Consider the following 15,719-nt stretch of genomic DNA (forward strand, 5'->3'; position numbering starts at 1 on the left):
AAAAGAAAGATAATTGAATTAAAGATAAAAGTAATATATATATTACTATTAATATACGTGGCAATAACAGGACAATATTCTAGGAATTTTTTTTCATTTTAATCTTTTTTCTTTTTTTCGCTTTTTCTCCAAAAAAACGGCGCAATGCATGGGTAGCTTTCTAGTTATACATAAGGTGACAAATAATATTAACTTTCATATTTTTTTTTTGACTGATATTAACTTTCATATTTAAATTAGAATAAGTCATCATTTTCATTCCTAAAATATCATCATATCTCCTAAATAGTCTTTAAAGTAAATAAATTATATATGTAATCCCTCAGATGTTAAAAATCATTCTAAATAATTTCTCAAATATTGAATATTGGGTCCTGATTGCCTTTTTGTTTCTGAAAATTGGGTTTTGATTCTTGTTGACGTACGTGATGGTGGTGGAGGGGAGAAGAAAGACAAGAGAAACTTTTTATTTTTTAAAATTATAATAAATAAACAGGTGACTATAAACAATCACTTTCTTAAAATTATATTTATTTTATTATATTTTGAAATTAAAAATAAATAATAAAATAGTTGTGATTTTTAACCTTCACTATTTGTAAATTTAAGCCATCAAAACTTATAACTTAAGGGAGGGAGTCTAACTCAATTAGATGAAAATAATTATATTGATAGGTATTTTAAAATTAAGAGATTTGATTAAACTTTTTAAAAATTAAAAGACTTAATTAAACATTTCTAAATAATGAAAGAATTAAATCAGTAATTAAGTCTTACTGTTATTAATTTCTTAAAAGGAAAAGGTCTTTAAATGGGTCTAAATTGTAAGATACACCTCAAAACAACTGTATGAAAAATAGAAAAATATATCCACATAAATGCATAAGAAAATTTCTCCGAACTAAATGATGGAGATTGAGTGGTGGAAAAGCCTATGAGAAGAGGACAAAGTCAATTAGTCAATTCTGCGCTCCGACATGCCAACTAATTAGGATATTTTTAATGACCAAAATTTAAAATACTCATTAGAGTATTTTAGAGCATATTAAATTATTTTTTATTTTTAAAAAACCTTACAAATTAATAAGTTATTTATATAAGATATTTATGTGAAAACTTAAAAAACCAACAATACCAACTAGACTTACTCTAACAAAAAAAAAATATATATATATATATATATATTATCCTAAGAAATTAATCAAATATCTTTTCAATGGAGATGACCTAAGAGAAATTAAGTTGAAGTAACATTTGGTGAAAGACTTTGAACAATGACGGGTCAATGCTCAATACTTCCAAAATCTATTGTTTCTCTAACGCGTTTTATAATGCCCACTCTACTCTTTGGAATTTCCAAGAAACTATTTAAATATAACTTCCTTTACTCTGCTTGAAGAAGTTCAACTCTTGCATTGCTATCACCCTTTTCGTTCAACATGTCTACACCAGCAGAGTACTCTCTCTTTCTCCCTCTTTCATTTTATCTTTCTCCTAATAAAACACAAACATGAAAAATTTAAAATTGCAATTGATCATATAACTTACATATAGAATTTCCTTTTATGTTTACAATATACATGGTCAACTACTATATGCTTTTTTATTAAGTTTTTGTTCAGATACTAAAAATTTCATCATAATCATCTTAATTATGCATAAATTTTCTTTCACATATACGTAATGATATTTTTATCCATGATGGTTATGTGGCTGTAACTAATAAAAATGTTACATTTGCAAGAAATTTGAGCTTAGTTGTATATTATAATACTAACAAAGTAATATTGGTATCAAATACTTCTGAGTAAATTAATTTTGATAAGTTTTCCTAGACAAATGATTAAAATTTTCTATGCCGTTTCAGATACTACCGGTCTCTACCACCTGTGAGCAAGGCCTATGGAGTGGCCTGTTTAATGACTACTGCTGCATTTTATCTGCAATTCTATGATGCATGGAACATAGCACTTGATTATGGCTCAGTGTTTAAACGCCTTCAAGTTAGTAATCCAAAAACTGCTCTAAATTATGATCCATAGCAATATAAATGTTTATTCTCACAAAGAAAAAAGTCATAAATAGTTGTGCGTTAATCCATACCATTTAATTAGAGTCATTCTAGTTAAGTAAGACAACTTTCACATTCTCAACAATCACTAAAGAAGAAAATAAAAGAAATATTGCATCATATTTCACATTCCCAACAGTCAACTTTCACATTCTAGTTAAGTTAGTTTTAATTTAAAGGAGTTTGATTCATCATATTAATGTTACCTCCTTGGTTGAATTTTTTAGTTTTAACTTTTAAGTACATAGTCAAATAAAGAAGAACAAGAGCCACTTGGATAAATTTTTCAACAAATTTTTTTTTTTTTTATATTTGTTGTAGGTTTGGAGGCTTATCACAAATTTCTTCTTTCTTGGCCCGTTTTCATTTCCATTTGCAATCCGTCTGATAATAATGTAAGCAACTCATAAAAAAACTTACATCTCATTCTGCTTTTCCCTTTGAGAAATAATGATCACAACCATGCTATATCCTCCTTTAATCCCTCATATTGTAAGATAGTTTCAATTTTTCTGTTGTTTGTAATTGTTTGAATTTTGAACTTCGTAGAGCAAAATATGGTGTTTCATTGGAAAGAGGGCCCTTTGACAATAGAACTGCGGATTATGTTTGGATGTTCATTTTTGGTGCACTCTCACTTCTGGTATGTGCAAAGAGTTACTGTTTATATATAACTTTTCATCTGTTGAGTTTCGGTAGGAGAAATGAAATATGCTTATGGCTTGTTTCGATACAAGTTAATAGAGCTTCTCTACTATAAATATGGAGTTTTTCTTTTTCCAGTAGAAAACCTCTAAAAAGCTTTTTTAACTTTGTATAAAAAATAAAAAAAATACATGCATTATCTAAACATATGTCTCGTTATTAATAAAATAGTGATAGAGACTATTTAAAAGAAAATCAAATTTATGATAATTAGAACCGATAAGAAAAATTGAGATCTAATAGAACTGACTTAGGATATTATTTAGGCTCATTTCTTCGGGAATAATTTATAATATAGTTTAATAAAACAATTAAGCGCAAATATACTTAAAGAAAATAAAAATACTAGAATCAAGCATAAATTGACATCAGTTTTGGGAAGTTTATTAATGAACAGCATTAATCAGAATAGTTTACTCCTAGTTAAACATATATTAGGGACTGACATTTTTATCCTCCTCTAAGGTGATTGCAGCTGTGCCATTTTTTTGGTATCCATTCATGGGAATTTCCTTAGTTTTCATGCTCGTCTATGTTTGGAGCCGCGAGTTTCCAAATGCACGAATCAACATTTATGGTGTTGTATCATTGAAGGTATAAATTCCAATGAATTTTCTTTGCTAATGTCGATTCTTTATTTTGATAATATCACAAAATTGATACTTGGAGTTCCTGGCACATTTGTTTTCCAACTTATTTATGTTGTAGAACATATAACACAATTTTAAGGTGAAGTTAAAAATTAAATATTTGAAAAAACACATACGCTTAATAAACATAGGAGTGTCATTAATTATAATTTATTTTTAATGAGCTTATGCTCTGTATTTTTCTCTGCACTATCAATTCAGTGCAGGTTCTAATATATTAAAGAGTGTTTCCTTTTGGTTGGTTTGAGATTGATGGAATAAAAACTGAGTTTATTGTAAATACAATTTGTTCCTTAGTGGCTGCCCAACTATTTTTTGCATGTGCTTTTCTTTTTCTCAACACAATTTTAGAGAATATCTGTAATAGAAAGCAACTTCTTTCTTTTTCTTATGTTTTTTTTACAACTAATTATGCTAATACTTTTAACATATTAATAATACTCATGAAATTTCAGTGACTGGTAAGTTAAGTCAGTAATATTGTGAGTACTTTGTGTTAGAATTATTTTACTTTAACCATTCATTAATGGAAGTGTTCATCTTTTATTAATCTTATTTGCTCTGCAGGGTTTTTACCTTCCATGGGCTTTGCTAGCTCTGGATTTAATATTTGGAGATCCTATAAAGCCAGACATTGTAGGTATGATTGCAGGACATCTATACTACTTCTTAACAGTGCTTCACCCTCTCGCTGGAGGAAAGTTCAGATTCAAGACTCCTCTGTGGGTGTATCTTTTTTTTACCAGGTTATGGCAACTGTGATTATATCAAATTGTAGTTATATTTTAACACTAGTTAGTTGTCACATTTCATTTCAAATAAATTGCCAAAATGATGTTAACACTCTGATCCGTGAAAGTGTATCACTCAAAACACATTTTTGTTGCAAGGATCACATGATTTACATTTCCTAATTCGTATTAATTGTAACCTAAAAAAAAGAACTTAATATCTAATCTCCTCTTCACCAATGATATGACATAGATTAACTCATCTCTATTTATAAGATCTATTTTTTTTAAACCTGTGTTGTTTTTTTATATAAGGCTCAATTCATATTATCTTTTATCTTAATTATTTTTAGACTAAAAATATCTCTAATTAAATGAGAGAAATTATATTTACATGTATTTTGAAGAGAGAAACATTAATAATAATGATATTTTTAAAAAAGTATATTAATTTAGGACATTTATTATTATCAAATAAATTAATTTTTTTAATTTTGATAAATTAGATTATCTCTTATAAATATTAACAGAGTTAATAACTTTATTAATGAGTCTCCTCTATTGTTATAAGTTATAATCCTTAGATTCGGTGTATGTCCAAAACTAGAGTGAGGGAACAAGATAGTATAGGTGGTGCAAATTGAACATCATTTACTATACCAAGTTCTCTTTTTGGTGCATATCATATACTATAGTCTATTAATTTTACATTGAAGCATTCTTATGATCCTTAATAATGTACCACTTCAGTCACAAAATAGTGGCATATTGGGGAGAGGGTACTCAAATAAATGCCCCTGTGCAATCTAATCCATCAGCTGGAATTGTATTCAAAGGAAGAAGCCACCGTCTTGGTGGGACTCAGACAACAACAAGAAGAACTGCAGAGCAAACTGAAGGGAATGATTCTGCTTCCTGCCCTCAACCGCAGAATCAGGGTGATGGAATTGCTTTCCGTGGAAAAAGTTATCGTTTGGATGGATGAGTTCAGTAACATGATTTGTCTATATATGTATAATGTATGAGCCTTTTTTTGTTATTTTTATTTAACTAATCGGTATGGTGTGCCATCAAAACTACAAAACTGTAAATGTTATGTTGTAATGTAATGAATTGTTTAACAGAACTTGAGGTTCTTTCCACTGCCTCATGTACTCCATCTATCATAGATTTTGTCATGAACATTTAAGAACTTAGTATGTTAATTATGTTCATCCACCACTACTTCAACAAGTGTAAAGGGTTTAGTGATTATTTAACTAGAATTCATCTCTTATTCTTGGTCCAATTAAGTTTCAAATTAATGTCTTTTTACCCACAAAATTAGATGTAGGATTAGGTTGAATTGGAATTGGAATTGGACTAACATTCGAAGGCACATTTAGAATTGGAATCACAATTCTAATTAAGTTCTATATAATTAAAATTAACCGTGTTCTTGTTGATTAACTTTTTTCTCTAAATTAAAATTCTTGCACATTATACAATTTTTTTTATTTATTTTTACTACTTGTATCACTTTCAAACTCTCATTATTATATTACCATCACTATTATTATTATCATTACTAATTATTTATTATTATTACTATCATAATTTTTATTGTTATCATCATCATTAATTATTTTATAATAAAACTGAAAAATCAACATAATAGAATAATTTTATAATAAAACTGAAAAATCAGCATAATAGAATAATTTTATAATAAAACTGAAAAATCAACATATCATTATCTTGAGTGAAACTTGATTTGATCATCTTAAGTAAGGTCTCAATTCCAAGTTTTATAAATAAAAAAATATAATTTTAAAAAGTAGATCTCACTAAAGATGATTAGGTATATTCCTAATGAAAATTAATCATCAATAAATTTAATAGATATTCTACATTATTGTCACAATAACCAATGGTATAATAATAAATATGTTGAGGAGTGAAGACATTTGTTAATATAATATTCTCCATCTTTTTTAAATGACAACTTATCAAATACAATTATAAAATTGAAAAGAATTTTTTTGGTAATATTCTACGGATGCATAAAAAAGATAAATATTTAATTTGATCCTTAAAATTATATTTGATTGTTACATTAGTCCGTGAAAAAAAAATGAAAAATTATTAATTTAAGTGACTTAGATATAAAACTCTAAAAAATTTCAAAAGATTTATTTGAATTTTTCATAGGTATAGGAACTAATGTGTTAATGAGATATAAGTATTAAATTAACTATTTATACTAATAAGAAAAGATATGAAATAATTATTTAAATAAATATGATGTGATATTATATTACACAATCATTACTTTTAATAGGTAGAATGAGTCATTCACGAATATTTAAATAAATTCATACATATTTGATTTAGTATGTTTTTAATAAATACTATTAATTAATTTTCTTAATATACGTGATTGAGTTCTTTTTTTTATACTTCAGTCCGGATGGATGAAATAGTTGTTAAAAAAAACAGTATTGTTAACTTTGAAGTTAAAAAAAATGTTCTTTCCTCTTTTCATTTTATAACAAATAGTACTTTTGGTTTTTTTTATCAAAATAAGTTAAAAATTAAAACTAACATAATGAGTTAGTCAATAAAATATGTATTAAAATGGTTGATTTTTATCACGTAAAAATATAGGAGGTGTCACATTGAGTGACATTTTATGTTTTTTGTTTGCCCCATCACTACCGGACAAAATGTTTTCTACGTCGATTAAAAGATATATTCAACATCGGATATTAACTGTCGTCGTAGGCAATGTCATAAAAAGTGAAGACTTTCTATGACGGTTTCATAAGAAAAAATTATCCTAGAAAAAGGTATCTTTCTAATATGATTCTTAACTAAAAACCGTCTTAGAATGATATCTTTCTAAGACGGTTCTTAGTTAAAAATCGTCTTAGAATGATAGATTTTCTCATATGATTTTTCAAACAACCAGAATACCTGGATCCTTAGGGGATCCTTATAAAATATCAATAATCACTCGAAACACATTATCTTAAATTATCAAGAAGAGTTTTAGAAATATCTGGATCCATAATGATTTGTCAAACAAACGCAGCGGAATCTGAATTCGTAGGTAACCGGTGATTTCATGGTTCTTCCTCAACCGGAACCTCTTTATTATAAAAGATAAATTTAAAAGAACAAAGTATAAAATAATAACTATTAATAGAAAACAAAAGAAATAATAGGAAATTCAATGGGATGAGAATGTTAGGATCTAATATGCCTTATTTGCCTAAGATGTATTATTTGTGATTTTTCTCTATCAATCAGGTGAATTTATCCTACCCACATCTGTTAAAATACTTGCCTCTGATATCTCACGATTACAAACATATTTTACCTATCTATCTCCCAAATGTCTTTACAAAGAGTAAATAGATAAAATGCATGAAGTTCTAATTCTAGATGTTTGTTTTGATGCATAGGCATAATGCAATCATTCTATGTCTAGTAATGATTTTATTTAGATACTCATTCCTTTTAGTTCTATTATAAATTACTCTCTGTCGAGCGACTAATTCCTAAAACAGATGCATGCAAAACCTTCCTTATTTTTCTATTAAGGATTACCCTTTCTCGAGCACCTAACCCCTAAAGATGATGCAAAGATGAATAATGCATGAAATTAAAAGTAAGAAAGGATAATAGGAAAGAAAACACCTGTTTGCATTGATAAATATGAAGTGTACAATACATCTTTTGACTTTTTAGGCCTGTCAAACCCTAACTAAGGGTTTGGCCTCTCATAGCCACAAGAGGCCTTACACTTGAAAAAGGGTATAGAAATTGATGAAGGAGGAGGGATGGAAAAGGACATAAAAAGAAAGATTTCCCTATTTGAGATACTCAAGCTTAGGATGTATTCATTATAGAGCTTTGAGCCTTCGGGGTGGTGTCTTTTCTCCTTGCCTTGACTCTCTTTTTATAGCTATTGGAGTGGACTTGCGTTTGACTCTCTTTCTATAGTTGCTGGAGTGGACTTGGGTCTGATGCCAAAAATCTTCTTTATTTATATTTTTGATATTTTTTGGATCATTTTTGCTTTTAATCTTTCCTTTTGATATCTGCAAGCCATAAATAAGAAAAATATCAAATCTTTATATTTAAGCCAAAAATAACTGCTAAATGAATATTTTTAAAGATATTTTTCAATATACTTTTATTATAAAAAATAACTCATATTTAGCAGTTATCAATAACTCTTCAGTTAGGGAGAAGATGAACTATATATGACGGCTCAATATATTCAGGACCATAGTCTTCTTATAGTGTATTAACCTAATAGGGTTCTCATTATCTCCTAATGGGCCAACACTGAAATCTACTCATTTGAATCCATATCATCTGATGCAGTTGTCTAACAGACTCACTTAATTTGATCACATAAAATAAAACTCACTAATGATAAATAGCTAATATAATTGTCTTATAATATTAGCCCACATTAACTATTGGAATAGAAAATTCCAACATTGATTGCAAATGGTTTTTTTAGCTTTACATTCTTTGGTGGGAAAACACTCAATGAATCTACAATATAAGGATAAGGTTTCAGCAGTTAAAGTAGAAATTCATTTCCCCTTTTTACTTTCCAAATAAATACTGAACACCCAAAGAAACCAACTGTGTACAATTAAAAACAGAAAAATAAAAATAAATGTTTACTACTAAATGACTCAAGGTGTTACAGAGTATCAAAATCAAGATGGACAATAGAGGAAAACCCTTTACTTGAGGCAGTCAACTATATCATTTCCATTTGTTCATCCTCAATAAACATTAGTTGAGTACAAACAACCACTCTGGGTTAATATTTTAAAGTAAAACTACATGTCACCTTGTGCATGGATCTCTTCCTTTGCAAGACAAGAAATAAGTAAGAAAAAAAGATTGAACACATACCTTGTAGAAGATAGCATCAGTTGCAAAAAAAAAAAAAGTAAGTGAAGCCAAGCTCATAGTGTCTTAAATGGAATATCTAACTGCGATCCAACTCATAAGGGAACAAAAAAACGTTAATCTAACCATTCGATTTTGTCTTATGTGCATAGTAACAAATAAACAAATTATGCACAATTCAAATAAAGATGTTCTTTAGGGAAAAATGCCTCAATTAAAATTTGAATGTTGTTTTTTTTTTAATTTTTTTATTTAGACTAGAAAACTAATTAAATAATTTGGCTCTAATAAAGCAAATGAGCATCATACTTGTTTACTAAAAGATGTAAAATGAACAAAGTTCAAAGATTATCTTAGATTAGGATCATATCTACTAAAACATGTCAAATGAACAAAAATATAAAACCCCAAAATTTCAGAACACACACCAAAAAGAAAAACACTACTCACATGAGGGTGGATATCTGAATGAATCATAGCTTTTAGTTTCATTTTTCCATCATTGGCAGTAAACTTGTATGGTAAGAACTTCCACCACAACCATCAAATTCATACCCCTATGGTAAGAACTTCAACTTCCCTCTTCTCACATTTCCTTCCACGGGTTTGTCATACCACATCAACTGTGGAACTTCCACCAAATCCACTGACTCCTTCAACACTACATGGCTCTCTGACGACTTCATCTCTAGTGGCTCCTCTGCCATCGTCTCCAAGCCTCTCCAATTCCCTCTCCCCTCCGAGAAAACACTCCACTTCTTCCTTCCCTCCTTCTCCGACAAGATAAATTGCTACACCTTCCCTTCCCTCCCTTCTCCTTCTCACTACCTTCTCTGCACATTCATTGTCTACAACAACTACGACGCCAAGTTCATCCGTCCCTCCTTCAATGTCGCACTCTCCTCCATCGTCATCTTCAACCGGTGCGCTCCTTGGCCAGAATCCACCGCCCGCAAAGGCACCTACTATGACCTCTTTGCCTCCCTCCCCAACACCTCATCCTCCTCTTCCTCCTCCCTCAATCACTGCTTCTACGACTTCGCCACTGATTCTCTTCTCGTTTCCTCCATTGAACTCATTCAAGTCCACCCCACCGCCTACACTAACTCCAACAACCTGCTCCTCATCAACTATAGCCGCATTTCCTGGGCTTCCACCAAACCCTGGGGCACCGGCTTCACAAACCACACCGAGGGAAGGGTTTGCGAGGAGTGTTGAAACGACGTTGGGGTTACTAAGAGAGAATGAGAATGTGTGTATGGAAAGTTTTGTCTTGGAAAAAATAGAGACAAAATGAGAAAGTGAGAGAGTGTGTGAAAATCCCGATGAGATAAAATGACCCAATTAAAACATCCCATGTCAGCATGAGAAGTGGAAAAACACATGCTTTCGAAGACGTTTTTTGAAAACTAACATCGTAAAGTATTTTTAAAAATGGTTTTGAGAAAACCGTCTTTAAAAACTTGTAATTATTTACAAAAATGTCACCGCTCTACTTACGATATCGGTTTTTGTACAACCGGCATCGTAGAAGGCAAATTTTCCCGTATAATAAGAGGCATCACCTTAAAAGATATTTAGTGTTGGCATTACATGTTTAATAATTACATATTTTTACCCAATTTAGTGTTGACCAAGTTGATGAAAAATACAAAACAATTATAATTGAATTTTCAATTGTATTTCAATTATTGTTTAACCTTTTCCTACTTCATTGTAAACTTTATATTTATAATTATAATTATAATTATAATTATAATATACTCTTCATTTTTTACTTATATTTTATAATCTTAACTAAAAATTAAAATAAAGATTAACAAAATATATAAGAATGAAAAAAAAATGTGGGTGATTTTATTTACACTTATTTTTAAAAAAAAATTAATAAAATAATGTTTTTATATTTTATATTATAAAATAGATATTTTGAGTCGGCTTGAGTAACGTTAAATTGAGAGTGAAAATGTGCATAAGATCATTAAACATGACGATGCTAAATATCTTATTGACCAATTCATTATAATAATTAATTTTACTTTTTAACTCATTTTGATAAAAAAAAATAATCTATTACCTTTTATGGTACAACTGGTAACGCTCAAAAAGTATAAAAAAATTGCCGTTTTTTTCTCTGTTATTTGATCGTAGAAAGTTCCTTGTACAAGCAAGAACAATGTAAATTCATTATCTTATGGGAAAAAATCATTATCTAATTGGAATTTTATCGAATAAGGTATAAAGGTCAACCTAAGTGGGGTTTCGGTAGGTATGTTGGTGCAGTTCTAACAATTTTCTTTCGTCATTTTCTTTTATTTATTTTTACGTTATTTTCATCCCTGTCAATTGACAAAACAGTGAATCACACAAGGAAGACGAAGAAGCTAAGTTGACCAATGGTAGATCCCACCAAAAAAACAATGATACAAAGATCCTTCTTCTAGAACTAGTAGTTAAATTTTTATTTTCTATTTTTTTCTTGATTTAAGATTTAGTCATTAAAGTAGGATCTATTGTGTTACACTTTTTGAAATTATAATAAAATGTTACATATTAAGTAATAAAATTTACAAACTAAATAACAAAAATGATAAATTTAAAATTTCATAAAAAAAACAAAATTCAAACTAATAAAAGTTACTTTCAAATAAATATACTCCACGAGAACATTTTATAAGAGCCACCACGGCACGACTTGTGAAAAATCCTGCAGAGGTCCGTCGACAAAAATGATACTAATAAAATTCAAACACAATATTTTTTATTAAATCATTGAATTAGTTTCTAAAATTACAATCACTGGATATTTTAGTTTTTGAAATGATACAAAAGGAGTTTTAATTAAAAAAAAAAACAATTATATGTTATTCTATCCTAAACAAAATTATACTACTTTCCTTCTTGTTTATAAGCCACGCAACAATTTTTTATTTTTTTATTATAAGACTCTATGTCTCTTGTGTATTAATTATTTTTTATTAAAATACTTTAATTTTTTGTTAACATCCTGAAATTTGTCAAATTCAAAACCTAAATTTGTAACATCCTGAAACTTTTCATTAAATATAAATGAATGTTTAAATGTATTTTTTGTGTTATTTGATTATGTGATTAACTTTGATGAGTTGAAGTATTGTGTGAATTAGTCATGTGTGATTTGCTTGATGTGGATGTTGAGTTATGTGAAGTTTTATTGACTTAAAACCGTGATCCCGAATTTGTTAACTGTTGGATCGCCTTCAAATTTTTATTGTAGGTTCATAACCCACATCTTCACATTAACCATTGGGATTTGAAAAATAACAATTTTTTACATCTCTTTTAGTGCGTTTCACGCGCTAAGTGAAATTCCAACCCGAGAAGGAATTGTGCTAAGTGTAAAATGTCGCGCTTAGCAGAATAGGAATTGTGTTGAGCACAAATTGTTGTGCTCAGCGCAAATCCCAACCCGACAGGAATTTTGGCTCAGTGCAAAAAGTTGCGCTTAGCGCCAAAAGTGGATTCTCACTTAGCGAGATGAGCTCGTTAAACGAGATCTACAAATTATAAATACGTTCTTAAGCGTAAAAAATACAATTTTCACACCTCCTTCTCTCAAAACTCCACCAAACCACCCTAGAAACTCCTCCTCCACCACCCACGACCACTAGTGGTCACCACGAGTCGCCATTGTTTGCCGTTGAACCACCATAGGAGAAGAACATTTTAATCGGAGTGAAATTCTTAGAATTCACCTCAAGGATTCAGTGGAAAACAAGCTCTCAATCCTTTCTTTCGTAGTTTGTATGAGGTGATCTTGACTTCTATGTGTTTCTCCTAGTTAGTTTGAGCTTCTCTTTGTGTCTCTTGTGTTTTGGGTACCGTAATAGGATGTTTTTACAGTTTCTTTGAAAAACCCTTCAAAATGAGGCGTTGTAAAAGTTATCTTTTTATAAAATTAATGTTATTTTTGTGACCTTCGTTGAACATCGGTCACATTAGCATGGTCAGAATTTCAAAATGATGTCTCCTTATAGTAGAACCCGAAACACCCCTTAGCCCATTTTGTTTTGACGCGGGTAATTGACCCTAAATGTTATTATTAACCTTGTTTTTGAAATCTAACTAAATTTTTTTCGATGTGGTGTATAGAACCTTGTGCTTGGACTAACAAACATGAACGAGAGAGACCTCTGAGCAACGCAGAGAGAAGTTGAGTGAGAGCTTGTGATAGGTGAAGGGAGTTTATTATAATTTTATGGATTTGATACCATAATTGGGGTCAGGGAACCCAATTATGGGAATATATGTCTATCCCTATGTATGTTGGTTTTCAAGAAAAATAATGTTTTTGACTAATGGGATGCGATACATCTATTATTAATAAATGACATTATTGTTTTTATTAGACTTATGTTGTTTGAAAACCTGGGGAGTGTGAATCTCAGACATGAACTATATATGTATGTATGCGCAAAATGTGATTTACTAATGATATTATTGATTATATTAATTGATATGAGGTGACATTGATGCTTATGATACCATTGATAGAGAATGATGTTGTTATTGATAATGTCATTGAGATGAGATGATGTTGATGTTGAGAATGACATTGAGATGAGATGTTGATGTTGAAAATGTCATTGTAATGATGTATGTCATGTATATACATGGGGGGTGCAGTGACCATGATGAATATCCTTGGTGGGGGAAATAAAGTGGTTAAAGAGTTTTAAGCATCTATGGAGGAAGATGGTTTAAAATATTTAATTATCCACCGCCAGTGTATTGATGGTGTCCATGTTTCATACTTCATATTGCATGGAAATAGTATAAACTTTGTCAGTAAATATTTGTAGTTTTTCATTAGGGAGAATATTTTTACTTGAGGACATGTCATTCGGTTTAGAACTCCCTTGAGACTCAAGATGATCACCATGGAAGAGGAGTTGTCTATGATGCATGATAGGATGACCTCGACACTTGTTGCCTAGTTTTCCTAAGTGAGAACATCACGTGCGACACCCTCCATCCCACACATATATGTACTAATAATAAGAGGAATAAGAATATGGAATTAATTAAAAGTTTTTAAAACACATTTAAATAAAAACATTTCAAAAAGGGTAAAAGACTCACATTTACTTTTCTAACATCATAATAGAATGTGTCTAAATAAATAATAAAATCATCTTAGCTCAAAACAAGGTTGCCTAAGACTTCATACAATAAATATAAAAATTTATGCCTCAATGTCACATCTTATCGGAGTATTGTGTTCCAGCGCCATCTAACATGAGATTCTTTAAAGTCATCCACCTATTCATCTGCTCCCACAAACACAAGGTTCAAGATCATCACAGAATCCAAACACAAATAGCACAAAGGGAGTGAGTTATCACATTTCTAAAAAAAATACAAATAAATTATGGAAGTATTTATAACATAGTTCAACTTAATACAATCCACGTTACTTCACCACTTTATCATTTTAAATTCATTTTTCAATCACCAATCACATTACACATGAATCACACACTCGGGTCAAAATGTAATAACACTCATCAATTTCATAATAAATAATTAGAAAACGTTATGCAACAATTATACTAAGATTCAAGCATATATGCAATGTGGTACCATGTCAGTGAAAAATCACATTGGGACGCTTTGGAATACATAGCAAGACACACCACACAATGGGTATATTAGGTCACTTTCACTAAGTAAAATCATAAGGTGACCAGTTAGGGTCACTCTGTTTTGCGATAATATTCCAATCATATGAGATCAACATAAGCTTAAAGGAGCACACAAATCGAGTGCCTTTACCCCCAAGGCCTGGACACCAAAGAATTCGTTAGGGCATCACCTTCCTGATTCAGGTCCAACCCCTAAAACAATTTTTGCATGTAGACATTGCTCATGAATTATACAATACTCACGACCTCATACTAGTGTTTCAGACGCGTTTAACACACTGCGTTACAATTTAACACTTTAGGTTTCTAACTAGGAATCTTACACTTTTCCTTTAACACTGCACATAAACACTTTTCTCAAGGTAAACACCAGTCGGGTTATTGTATAATTCACAGCTCACAATACAAGTATTGTTATATCAAGTGTTAACCACACACTTATTCACAACCAAATTTCATAATAAACAATTTTAACATATCACAACGTCACAATCCACCATCACATGTTTACGTGTATCTCACAAATCAACGCATGTTCAACTTTGCTCTTATACTCAATCCCAATAACAATGTTATGATCTCAAAGCAATATGTTATCTCACAATTCATCACATATTCAATTTATCACTTAGGCATAATTTTAATCACAATTTCATAATCTCAATATAACAATTTATCATCACAATCTAACAGATCTTGTCCAAAGTACAAATAATTTGTACATAAATGTTTCTCACAATATGAGGAGTAAAACCCATCAAACAATTTCACACAATCATATCAAAATCAATGAATCAAAATCCTAGGTTAAAAACATGAAAACACCAAGAACACTCAATTTTATCAACCAATTTGCATCAGGATATCAATTGGTCCATCAAACACAACAATATCATATTTATAATCATAAAGGATAATTTATAATTCAATAAACATCCCAAAATAAATCCCAATTTGA

The 15,719-nt window shown here is 30.0% G+C and overlaps 1 protein-coding gene across 2 annotated transcripts; it reads left to right on the forward strand.

The window, feature by feature from the left end:
- The first annotated feature begins 1,350 nt into the window (after window positions 1-1,350).
- Window positions 1,351-5,381, forward strand: LOC114409386 (derlin-1.1-like). 2 transcript variants are annotated; one of them, XM_028372824.1, is made up of 7 exons: window positions 1,351-1,456; window positions 1,868-2,003; window positions 2,393-2,466; window positions 2,621-2,714; window positions 3,242-3,370; window positions 3,994-4,172; window positions 4,908-5,381. In XM_028372824.1, the coding sequence occupies exons 1-7, from the start codon at window positions 1,440-1,442 to the stop codon at window positions 5,140-5,142; spliced, it is 864 nt and encodes a 287-aa protein (XP_028228625.1). In that variant the 5' UTR covers window positions 1,351-1,439; the 3' UTR covers window positions 5,143-5,381. The 2 variants fall into 2 exon arrangements, with proteins under 2 accessions (XP_028228625.1, XP_028228626.1); XM_028372825.1 differs by having other exon boundaries at window positions 3,994-4,154.
- Window positions 5,382-15,719: the final 10,338 nt, after the last annotated feature.

Source organism: Glycine soja, chromosome 4, assembly GCF_004193775.1.
Source record: "Glycine soja cultivar W05 chromosome 4, ASM419377v2, whole genome shotgun sequence".
Taxonomy (NCBI): Eukaryota; Viridiplantae; Streptophyta; class Magnoliopsida; order Fabales; family Fabaceae; genus Glycine; species Glycine soja.

What these genes read in the sequence shown, in the direction of transcription:
- LOC114409386 (XM_028372824.1), top strand. An exon ending in TTGGTGCACTCTCACTTCTG is followed by an intron (nt 2,715 to 3,241) that starts GTATGTGCAAAG and finishes TCCTCCTCTAAG; the next exon opens with GTGATTGCAGCTGTGCCATT. An exon ending in ATGGTGTTGTATCATTGAAG is followed by an intron (nt 3,371 to 3,993) that starts GTATAAATTCCA and finishes TTTGCTCTGCAG; the next exon opens with GGTTTTTACCTTCCATGGGC.